This window comes from Rhinolophus hipposideros (genome assembly GCF_964194185.1).
Source record: "Rhinolophus hipposideros genome assembly, chromosome: 3".
Classification (NCBI taxonomy): Eukaryota; Metazoa; Chordata; class Mammalia; order Chiroptera; family Rhinolophidae; genus Rhinolophus; species Rhinolophus hipposideros.
Window position 1 is genome coordinate 37,834,139 of NC_138049.1, and position 13,093 is coordinate 37,847,231.

Here is a 13,093-nt window from a genome sequence, read left to right on the forward strand (position 1 = left end):
CTTATTTTGTCATGCTTCTCATAGTGACTCTAGGGAATCGTGTCATATCATCCATCTGTTACTTGATTTCAGTATACAAAAAGTATTTCTAAGTCCACATCTGTTTCCATCTGTACCTTGCTTCTCATTTGATGTGTAAAGCACAATTCTCTCTCTCTCTCTCTCTCTCTCTCTCTCTCTCTCTCTCTCTCTCTCTCTCTCTCTCTCTCCTATCTCTATCATCTCTATCTCTATCTTCTCTATCTCTATCTCTATCTCTATCTCTATTCTGTGCTAAAACTATGAAAGTCATCCTAGGCAAACTAGAAATAGGTTACCTTAGCTCTAAAAGCTCTAAAAGATGAATTATTGCTGGTCCAAAGAATAGATGTTTGATAACAGTGATATTTAATTTGTTCTTGCCTTTCTCAAGTCTACTCGTATATTTTAAGGTTCAGTTTAAATGCCACATCTTCCTAATCTTGCCCACTGCTGAATTCATGTAACATTTTATCTGTATGATTCCTATTCCTTTTAGCACATTAAAACACCAAAGCTATATATATACAAATTTAATTTCTGACACTACATGGGAAGATCTTTTAGGACATGATGTATGATTTATCTTTTATCCCTCATAGCTCCTGGCATAGTACACCACACTTAATCAGAAAAGTTTATTAAAAAGAATGACTGAGTCCATGAATTTAGTAGATTATGTTGATAGTATGGGATTCACCAGTGTGTAATGGGAGGCAAAGAAAACTTGTGATATGGGATTCAGAAAACCTGGCTTTTGGTCCTCCCAATCACTAAATAATTGTGATTTGGGGCAACTCCTTTAATATTGTGTGTGCTGTGCACGCATCATTTCTTCAGCCCCAAACTGAAAGTTTCAGCTAGACTTCAGTGCTACCCAGTGATACTTTGGAATCTTATTGTTTGCTTGGTCATCCAATGTTCTCAATGACTAATCAGACTTTCAACCTCTCCTATAATCCTCTGTACCTTACAGTCTCTTCTTCTCTTTTGGTAGAGGATCACAATTCCTATCTCACTGAGCAAATCCACCTGCAGGAGGAAACTTGTTCACTCCCCCCTCATGCACTGTTGTATATTATAAGTGGAATACTGATTATTCCTTCTTGACACGCATGTTTAAATCTTTAAGAAGTACATAGCAATAGTTATAATATATGTCATTCAAAATCTTATATATGCATTGATTAACAAAAGTACAATATTCTTGACTGTTTTGGAGTGCACAGCCTTTGTGTTCTGAGAGCCAAGCAAAACTCGATTGCTTTAAAACTAGGATTAATTGTTTTGTATTTAATATGCTTTTAAAAGCTTTTTATAGGAGAAAAGTTATTTGTAAAAAGTTTCCTATTATATAATTCCTTTGACAATATAACTGAAAGATCTTAAAAGAATAAATTCACCAGTGTCTTCAAAACTTCACATTCAAATATGTAAAAATATTGCTTTCATCAATTTTCAATTAAAATGTGATTATTATGCAGACTTTTATACATTTTTAAATCCAGTTTTCTATTGTTTTTAGCTGCCGATGCAAATGTGAAGAATGAAAATCTTTCATCTGTGCAGCAACTTGGCATTAAAATGACTGTCAGGTATACGTGATATGTGCTTAATAGTATTTAACAACCAACTATTTTGTATATTTCAAATGTAGAGTTTGTCATTCAGAAAAGAATATCTTTGTTTTGAGGACATTGGCACATGATTAAATTACCTCTGCAGGTAAATCAGTATGGTTCATTATTATTTCAGAGTCTAATGCCAGTGTATTTAAACTACTATGACTAACAGGTTTTTCCCCCCAAAAAATAGCATTGAAAAAATCAGCACATTGGTAGCACAATCATGCCATTTTCTAAAATGCAATTAAATTATCAAACTTGCGGTGATGTGCACAAAAGTACCATAAAAATAGATGTAGAAGTTTAAATGAATAAATCAGTTATTGTAGTTTGAATTTTTAGTGCTCAAATTGTAATTTTCAAAAGAAATGGACAAGCTAAACAGCAGACTGGGAGTTAAGGATTGTGTCCTCAACACCCCGCCTACCACCACCACCACCACCACCACCACCATTCTTGCTCTTTAAATGGGGTTCTTGATAATCCCTTTCTGAAGAATCAGAATCAAGTTTTTAAAAGATAACATGAGAAAGATGTTAAAAAGACTGAGCATTTTTATAAATTCATAGTATTATAATAAAAACTATGGTCCTAATTCTTGCTTGTCCACCTTTATCACGTAGGGCATATAATACAGTGATTGTGTTTTGTGACCGTATATATGCTTTTTATTTAAATGTCCTATTTCTATTCTGAAATGGTATCCATAGATAATATAAGCAGGCTAGTCACAAGGTTGTTTTTTTTTTAAATTCAATATAATGTCTTAGTAAGAAATAAATGGAAAATGATTTATAACGAACTGTTTGTGACTGACTCTGGGTGGTGAACACACAACGTGATATACAGATGATGTATTACATAATTGCACACTTGAAACCTATGTAATTTTACTAACCACTGTCATCCCAATAAACTTTAATTAAAAAAATAAAAAGAAATGTTTGTGGACAACTAGCATGTAAGACATAGCTGGCCTTCATATAAAGTCATCGTGACTCTGGCAGCTACAAATAGAGACTCGTTTTATTTTGGTGCTTCAAATACTGTGGAGAGAGTTGCCACTGGCACTGCGACTTTCCACAGAGGTGAGCAAGTCTCAGGAAGGCTTCAAACAAAACAAAGTCCTGTCTTTCCCTGATTTACACATAGTTGCATTCAGTGCGTATAAAAAATATAGGAAGAACATTTTATGATTTTATATAAAAAAGAATTAGTCTCAGATCATTATGAGTAGCTTTTTCATCCACGCAAATAATAGATGAGGCATTTGAAGTTATTCTTGTATAGGACTGTCCCGTATCTAACCTCCTTGCTCTCACTTACCACATACCGGTAGTGCCCCCAGTTACTATGACAATAAAAAAGCCCCCATAAATTTCCCTGTTGGCCCCAGGGGGAAGTGCCATCCCCTTTTAGAATCTTTGAACTAGATGAACTCTAAAATTGCTTCTAGATTTAACATTCTGTCAATCTAACCTGCAACCATCCCTTTTTTTAGATTAAGTTCAGAAGAAAAATGTTTATATTCTACTTGTGCATCTACGGTATCTACAATGTCTTCTCTCATTACTGTTTTATTTTACTGTAAAGTTACCAGGGTTTACCAGAGGAATACCGCTAGAAATATCATAATTATCAATAATTATATTGAGTTTTAATTTTTCCTAAGTGCTCTATGTAGCGTAGTTTGATGAAAGGAGAAATTTGAAAACTTAAAACCTTGGGATTTGAAGAGGACTATACTTTGATGGATTTTACAAAATCAATTTACAATACAGGGACTGATGTTTTCCATTTTGTATGTTTTGTGGGTTTTTAATGCAGGTATGGCAAGTTCCTCAATCTGTTAAAAGATGGTGCAGAAAACGATCTTAGCTGGGTTTTAAAGCACTGTGAGAGATTCCTGAAACAGCAACAATCTCCTGTAAAATCTTCTCTTCATATCCTTTTTGACATTCCTCAGATATTTTTCATAATTCTTTGATGGGGGTACCTTAACACTTTTGTAGTAAAATGATACTTTAACTAAAATGATATTAGTGATTTATTTGTTATGATATGTCTTTATAGTATTTATTCTGTATTTTAAATATGTATTTTATTTAGTAGTAGTTACTAAATTCGATCTTATTGAATAGTAAACTGGATAAAGTTATTAGAATATCAGAATGTATTTTCAGACATATATAAGGAAGTTTTGAAAATAGGTTTAATTAATCTAGAAAAAGAATATTCTGATATGGTAATATTCTAGAATAAGAATAAAACATCTATTATTTTATTTGAATTGGTTATCAGAACTAGGATATGACTTAAAAAATGTATACACACTGCATTATTGAGTCTAAAAATGTATGGATTTTTTAAAATACTTTTATGCTAGTAATTTAGCAGATAATCTGAACTAGACAAAGGATGGTACTATCGTGTTAATGATTTGAACGAGTGTGTTTTTATAAAGCAGATAGTTTTTCTTCTAGTTGCTAGTGCCATTGGCATCCAATAGACAATTAAGCAAATATTACATTAAAACAGTTACTGTGTAACTTTTTTATTACTAAAATTTAGTTTTATATCAATAGCTTATAAATTGGTTAAAGACAAAATGAAGACTAAGTATCATTACTACATTTTTCCTCATACAGAGCCTGGAAATGAATATTTATGGAGTTGTCAGTATTTCACTTTATAAGATAAAATATTGTAAAAGTTCCTTAACTGTGGTTTTCAATCTGCCTGCAGGGGAGTTATGCTGGCCATGATTGGTTTGTGTCTTCTTTGTTCATGATAATGTTGGGGAACAAAGAGAAAACATTCCGATTTCTTCAGCAGTTCTCCAGGCTTCTAACCTCTGCTTTCCTTTGGTTGCCAAGACTACATATTTCTGTAAGACTCTTTAGTCTTTTTTTAAAGGAGTGTTTTAAATTTTAAGGCAAATTCTCTTTAAATTCATTGGGATCTTATGATTTTATTTGTAGAGGCCTCTATATTAATTTATATCCATTTTCTACCTGAATGCTTTTGACTGATTTTCTTTGAAGATATAGATTTGACATTTTCTCAAATACTTGGAGTCTTACCTAATGGTAACTGAATGAAAGATTAATGGTAGTAGATATATTATTAAATTTTAAACTTGTCATTTAGTAAATTATAAAATTCTACATGTGAAAAGAGAACTACTGAATGCATTTTTTTTTTGCTTTGTTAGAATTTCTTGGTTAAATTACAGTATAAGAAAATAATTAAGTCAAAATTGTGACCATATTCTATAGAGAAAAAACACATTTTATATACATTTTGGAAATCTATGATGAGTTTTGATCAAAGGGTTATAGTGTATTTTTAAAAAGATTTTACTAGTCCCATGAGATATCATATTTTAGTTTAGAGGTAAATGTATCCCTCAACTAGTGTTTCTGCATTTTGTTTTACTTATTTACTTAATGCCATTTAAGATCTCCAACTTGGGGAAACTGGCTACTATATAAACTATGCTGTTGCTTCCCAAACCTTTTCCATGACATGTTGCACATGGATAATGCAATCATTGTCACCCAAGCATAAGTTAAGGGGCTAGAGAGTATCTATATGAAAGTAAATGAAAATACTTAATATATGTTTTTTCGGTTTACATTATTGATAAGGAAAATAAAAGCAAAGCATTAAAGCAGTAAATACTGAAAATGTATGACTTTATGCTTGAAGTAGCTATATTCAGTTTCTAAATAAGATTTTCTAATCAATGAAACTATTTTTCCTTCTGATAACCAAAATTTGAACAATTATTTTAATTGTACATAAAATTTTTAAAATCTTACAGATTTTCCACTCTTTCATTTAGAAATGTAATTTTAAAAATTCTTGATGATGAGTATGGATTTTGAATCCACACATTTTCTTATCAAGTATTCTTAAATGATGCCTACATTCCCTAGTGTTAACTATTCTACTTCAGTATTTAGATCGTAACACTGTCAAATATCACCAATTAACTGTTTTTAATCATAATTTTTTAAAGGTGCATTTCTGCTTTGAATCTATAAACTTTTTTCATAATACATTATTTTTAACCTAACTGATGTTGTATTACAATGGCATTTCTTCTTATAAAACTGAAACCAGGCCTGACTCCAGCAGCTTGGATTTTATTTTGATAACATCGTTTAATACAGAATGTAGATCTGTGAATTGAATGGAGTGATATGTAACTTAGGATTTTAGAATGAACTCTTGCTATAAAGCCTTGACCCCTTTCAGTTGGTGCAACTGTGACATCAGTGAAGGCTTACGCAGTTCGTTCCTTAGTGTCATTTTTTTCTTTTCAAGTAGAAATATACCAAGTTGAATATTTCATTACAAGTAGTTTGCTTTAGTGCTTCTTTATGAAACAAATAGCATTCTGCTAAGATTCCTCTTTAGGGATTCTATCTAGAACTATTATCAAAATGTACTTACTAATGATTGTGCAGTCACCACTACACAGTATAAGTGTTTTTTATTTAATAATATTTTGGATTTGTTAAAAGTGTAACTCTAGAAATTACCTGTTTTAATATATATATGTGTGTGTGTATATATATATATATATAAATAGTTGGCCTGAGAACTTTGATGTGAATCGTTACGTATTTTTTGCCTAGTCTTAGAGATGAATTTCTTATGGCATGCCCAATTTCAGTTATTAGTAACTTAAGTTTATGCTGGGGTTAACATGAACTTAGAACAAGGAAACTAGACAAATATTCCAAGAGCTAACAAACTAAAAATTTTTAGCATTATGGAATCATTGGCCAAAGCCAAGGATAATAACATACTGAAAAACCCTTAGCATTACAAAGTAAAGCATTTATTACTCACGTACATACTGATGTATTTATTCTTTCATACAACACCCATCCCCATCATTCTATAGGGGATTGAAGTTGCCAAAATTTCAGTGTTTGCTTTTTCCTGTGTCTTGGAAGGTATATCATATTGTCTTTATTGAGATTTATGCTTTCTACAAGTGCTTAACATTCTGACTTTTAAATTGGCATAAGTATAATATTTGCATAACTTGTTATGCCACCACATTAATTTTGAAGTAGAAATTCAAAGCAAAAGATTTAGATGTTTGATTATTTTAAATTAGCTCCATATTCATTAAATCTCAATTTCTTTCTTTTATGTAGCAGTACCTACATGTTGACACTATAGAAACCGGCATCCATCCAGTATATTTTTGCAGCACTCACTATATTGAAATGCTACTGAAAGCAGAGGTGCCACTTGTGTTTTCAGCTTTTCATATGTCTGGTTTTGCACCATCACAGGTAATTCATTATAGAGTAGTGTTTCTTCAACTCCCAAATCTCAGAATCTTTAAAGAAAATTACATTCTCATCAAATATTTGAAATACATTTAAATTAATAAAATCATTTTTGTAATTATTTATACCTTTGTGTTTAAATCCCTAAACTGGCTTTTCTCCTTAGGTCTTTTATAATATATAGGTTTACTTTATAGTAGATCTCTGGCATTCACAGAATTCAAATTAAGGTTCAGCTATTAAAAAGTATAGATGTTCTGAAAGTCTATGACATACAGGCCTTTTAATAGATACAATATCTGCTTCATAAGGCTAATTTAAGCGTTAGGTCATTTAGGGCAAGGATTCTTATCAACACTGAGTATCTGGTATGTGAGATACTGTATCTTAATCTAACAAGACAGCCTAACACTCTGTTTCTGCTATTGGGATCTGGGACTGCTTAATGATTTTTCTAGGGCCTGGATTTGTTCCTCTGGTCACATGCAATAGCAGGATGGCTCCCTCCTATGCATGGCCAGTCCTTCGTTGGTGGAGGTGTGGATTGTTTTTTAATGATGTTACAATCAGACTTAAACTTAAACCTTTTTTTCTATTTTTAGATTTAAATCTTTAGGTCATAATCCCAGAAGGTAGAAATACTTAATCAAAAGATTTGAACACTTTTAAGGCTCTTGATGCATGTTATCAAATTGCTTTGATTTTACTCTTCTAACAGAAATGAAGAGAGTATCTCTGTTTCAGGACTGGGTATTTGGCTTCTTAAAAAGTAATCACTAAGTTAATAGGTAAAAATTGTTTCTCTTTTAAAATTTCTGTGTTTTTATTTTTTTTTTTTAACATTAGATGGTTGACTAGAATTCCGGTTTTAACTAGTTGAACCTTATTAATTGCCCACATGTCTTAGTGTGATTCCTGTTGATTGTACATATTCTTTAAAAGTAATCCTTACTATCCAAATCAATTCCTGAGGTACATATTTTATTTATTTACTATTGTAATTAATTGACTATTTACTTTTTATTGATTTACCAATGTATTATTTACTGTTGTATTTTACTTATTATAGATTTATATGATGTCTTAATGTTGGGTAAGAGTAAGCTTATCATTTACTTCCTAATTCCCCCTTAAAATAAAAGTTAATTTAGCTTTTTCTATTTATGTGTACTTTAAGGTGATTTTGCACAGTTCAAAATTGGGCTTTTTTGAATTTAGATGAAATTTAGATTGCTATTATGTTAAACTATAAATTAGTTTGAGAATAATTATGTTTTTAACAACCTCTTTATCTAGAACATAGTAAGGTTTTTTTCATTTATTATCTTTGTACTATATTTTACTAATTGTAGTATAAATTTTTCCATATACTTATTCATTTCTCATTTAATTAATGTAGCTTGAGATTTCTTTTTCAAGTTTATTTTCTCTTTGGTTATTGTTAATAATAAAGTCATTAGTTTTTTACATTCATTAGGTTATGCATTTTTTTCTAGATTTGTATGTTTTCTTCCAACTTTCTAATGTATTTCATTTCTGCTTCATTTTTCACTAAATTATATAAATTTTCCAGAGTAATTCTAATTAATAATGGCTTACTTGTTTTGGACTTGAATCACTGGGAAAGCATTCAGCATTTTACCATTAAGTAGTAACTAGTGGAGAGAATTACTTCCTATCATGCTATGGAAGAATCCTTCTCTAGTCTGTGTAAAATACTAAATTTGGTGCCTTTCTTTTAATCAAGTAAAAATGTTGAATTTTGTCAAGTTCCTTTATGGTTAAGATTGTCCTGACCTTAGCGTTTATTTGACCTGTTAATGTGACATCCTGATAAATTTTTTCATTCCCTTGAATTTGTCATACAGGAAACCTTTTCCTCTTGAGCAGACAGTAGTTCTTAACATTATGATGTGCTTTTATCCTTACTTTGAAGTACCCTTTTGTCATTTATTACATTAATGCATCAGGTGACTCCACCTGTTGAGTTTTACGTTTCCTGAAGTTAGTAAGGAGTCTAAATATAGCAAGGAATTGCATGTAGTGCAAAGAAAGACTTCCTCCTCCAATTCTAGCTCTTACTGTATATGTACCTAAAACACTTCTGGGGATTTTGAATCACAAAATGTTTAATTCTGGTTAGAAGTAGTTACATATTTAAGCTCAACAGTCCATTCTTTCAATTCTTCTGAAAATCCAAGCCAGGAAGCAGTAGGTTCCTGAAAGTTCCTTTTTGCCATTTTAGTCTTGATGAATACAATGTATATTGTTTAATACCGCCAATCATTTACTAGTGCCTAACATATATCCTTTAACATAAAAATGAATAACAAAGAGTGGGAAAGCTTGCAGTGCCTTGGTCCCCTCTGTATCAATCTGGTATCTAATATTTTGGCATCTCTTTATCAATTTCATATATCTTGATCAGTTGGAAAGTGCTTGCATGTAACAAGCATATTTACCTAGTAAAAACCACTGCATTATTTCTGAGCAATAATGTTACTGTGTTTCTTAAATTGTCTAATGTCAAAATGCCTTTTTAATGGCTCCCTTTGTGAGCTAATGATTTTGTTTCTGGATATATACCGTTGCTTTGTTGATATTATTTGCCATTTTATTGCCAATTATAAAATATGAAAACTACTTTTAAGTAATTAAATGGGTATATGTGGTTAAGTAATTGTTTGGGTACAAATTTTGTATTTCAAAGCTTATTCATTTTGATCTAATTAGAAGCAGTGCTTTTTGAAGTTGAAGACACTAAGGGATTAGGAATGGTGATAATGAAGGATTTCTGGGTAGGTTGCTAAATAAAATACAGAGTTCTCTTTAGTAAAAATAATAAGCTCAACTAGAACACAAAAAAAATTAAGTGTAAGAAATATATATTTGTTGATTAGAGTTTATTTTAAGAGTAACTGAGATTGGGAAGGAAATAGAAATTCAAATATACTTTCTTTTTAAATGAACCAAAAAAATCATATGTTCTATTAACTTTTTGATCAGTTTTACCTTTGTTAAAAATTTTTCCTTATTGTATTTTTATTAGCTTTCCTGGTTTAAGAAGTACCATGTGTCTTTAATTATTTATCTCTTGTAATTCTTTGGAGACATTATATCACTGATTATTGTATTAGATTGGTGCAAAAGTAATTGCAGTTTTTATAATTTTTAATCTTTTACACCACAACTACTTTTGTACCAACCTGATACTATGTAAGCAAGTAATACTGTGTACCCATGGGCTAACAAGGGTAATCCTCTGAATATACTCTAGAAACACCTCTTTTTTTTTCTCTTTGCCCAATCCCCACCACAACCACTACCATAAAAGCAGAATTATAGAAAACTATTTTTTCATTTCATATTTTTGACAGTTCTTTTTGAAAATGTAAAATTATACAAGTGAAACGCAGAATGTTAAGGCTGCGAATCTATACACTTTCTTTGTATACCATTTCATAAACTACTTAATATTTTTTCAATGAGTATAAGGACTCAACTGGTTGGTTTTAAAAACATTGTATATTTTTGAGACTTATAAGAGGGAATTTGGCAATTGGTGGCAAAATCACATTTGCATTTATTTACCCTTTAACCCCACAATGCCACTTAAGGAAATCTTTCCCAGAGATAGACTGGCAAAATTTTGAAAATACATACACACAGATGTGTTCTTATAGCATTGTTTATAGTATCAAAAGACTGGAAGTAGTACAGATGTCTGTGAACAGGGGTTTGATTGAATAAATTATGGTTTATCCACAGTGGAATACTATGTAATTGTATAAAGAATGAGAAATATCTCTGTATGTTGCCATGGAAGGATATATGGGATCGTTTTGTTAACTGAGAAGGTGGAGAAAAAGTGTTTAGCATGTTACCATTTATATAAGAAAGGATGGAGTACAAATTTATATAAATGTGCTTATATTAACATCAAAGAATGGACCATTTTTTAAAAAAATCATTGCTTTTAAGGATGGGGAAGGAATGGGCCAGAGAGCCAGGGAATATACTTTGCTTTGTATTTTTACTTTGGAATCATTTCAATATTTTATATAATAATACAAATAAATATATATAAATAACCAACTAAATAAATTTGGTCCCTAAAAACATAAAGTCAAACTGAATCAAATGAACCAAATGGTGTAACCTCATGAAAAGCACTTTAAAACGCTGTCATTTGACTTTACATACCTAGGAATGTGTCATCTAAAGACAAAGAGAACAGCAAAACTACTGTGCGTTTTAGGTAATCATATTTCTTGTGGTAGTGTTGGTATTATTCTGAGATTTTCTTGTCTGATAAGTGAAATGAAAAGTTACGTTGATTCTGTTGATAACTGAGACTTTGAATGTGTTTTAAAATAAACACAGACATAATGTATAGCACCTTACGATGTATTTTATCTTAAAAATTTTAAAGAGGGGAGCCTATAGAGGCAAATGGACTATGGACATATCAACCAATCAAAATTTCGAAGCTGTGATAGGTCGGGTTCATGTACTGTTTATATATATATAAAATTCTGTTCTCAGTATAAGATATTCCATACATACTGAGAACAGAATTATAATAAGCAGAAGAAAACATTTGGTCATATAGTTGGCATTATCAGTAACAAAATAGGAACTATGACCTGGAGGTAGATGAAAAGATATGCCCATAATGGCTGAAATTAAAAGCTTAATGAGATGAATAATATATATGGAAAACAAAACTTCAATGATATTAAAAGGTTAATGACATGAATAATAATATATGGAAAACAAAACTTCAATGATACCATCTGGTTTCATGTCCCGCCAAAATTCATATGTTGAAGTTCTAACCCCTAGTACTTCAGCATGTGATTATATACAGATAGAGTCTTTAAAGTGGGCTTAAAAGTGAGGTCATTAGGGTGAGCTCTAATCCAGTATGACTGGTGTCCTTATAAGAATAGGAAATTTGGACACAGACATGTACTGAGGGAAGACCGTGTGAAACTAGGAGAGAAAGCTTCCATCTATCAGCCAAAGAATGAGGCCTCACAAGAAACCAGTCCTGCCAACACCTTGAATTTGGACTTCTCAAGAATTATGAGAAGATAAATTTCTGTTGCTTGTCACCCAGTCTCTGGTACTTTGTTATGTGAGTCCTAGTAAAGTAATATAAAACAATAAAAGCAATTAAAAGTGGAACCAGTATTCCAAAAGACTGAATCAGGGATATCAAAACAAATTTCAGAAACTACTCAAAAATATATTTTCAAAAGGACAAAAATGATAGAATAAAAAAGGAAAATTTATATTTCTATGTCTTTTGTGTCTATGACAAATTGAAATAAGCTATCGTAGCTGTTCCTATTCCTTCCTCCCCCACTCCACTAAAATGTAAAACTGCAGGAGAAGAGAGGATCAATAAGGGAAATATTTCCTCAGTGGTAAACTGTTAATCATAATGAAAATTAAAATATTGGAAAGTAATTGTCTTAGTTTCCTAAGACTACAGTGTCAAAAGTATTATGAGGTGGGCTACTTAAAGAAAAACAGAAATTTATTGTCTCACAATTTTGGAAGCCAGAAATCAGAGTGTTGGCAAGGCTATGTTCCCTCTAAACATACTAGCAAAAGTACTGTTTGATGCCTCGTTTCTAGCTTATAGTAGTATCAAATGTTTCTTGCTTGTAGATGTATCAGTCATCTGTCTTCATGTGTGACATTCTGTATGTGTGACTTTTCAGCATCTTCCCTTTCTGTGTGACTGTCTCTGTGTCCAAATTTACCCTTTTTATATGGATACCAGTCATATTGGAATTGGGCTCCCCCTAATGACATCATTTTAGCTTGGTTACTTCTGTAAAGACCCTGTTTCCAAATAATGTAACATTCACAGGTACTAGGGGTTAGGGCTTTGATATACTTTTTTTGGAAATACACAATTCCACCCATAACATTAAAGTACCAAAACGTTAACAATGTTAAACTCTGTCATTGTTGTTTTTTTCTTAAGCTTTTCTGTTTTGTTTTGTTTTTTTCCACAATGGGTATGTATTGCTTTTGTAATCTGAACAAATGTTATTCAAAAAAAAATGATTTTTTAAAAAGTCTCAGTTTTGAATTAGTCTCTACATTAGCTCTCAGTTT

At 31.2% G+C, this 13,093-nt stretch overlaps 1 protein-coding gene across 4 annotated transcripts in view; it reads left to right on the forward strand.

Annotated features, from left to right (window-relative positions):
- The window catches only part of TBC1D32 (TBC1 domain family member 32), a 178,647-nt gene that overhangs the window by 152,479 nt on the left and 13,075 nt on the right, over window positions 1–13,093 (forward strand). For 3 of the 4 annotated variants that reach the window (XM_081039396.1, XM_081039397.1, XM_081039399.1), the window contains 4 exons: window positions 1,544–1,613; window positions 3,471–3,586; window positions 4,378–4,532; window positions 6,821–6,961. In XM_081039396.1, the coding sequence (XP_080895522.1) occupies window positions 1,544–1,613; window positions 3,471–3,586; window positions 4,378–4,532; window positions 6,821–6,961 (482 nt within the window). The remainder of the gene's footprint in view (window positions 1–1,543; window positions 1,614–3,470; window positions 3,587–4,377; window positions 4,533–6,820; window positions 6,962–13,093) is intronic. The other variant, XM_081039398.1, reaches the window with a different exon arrangement.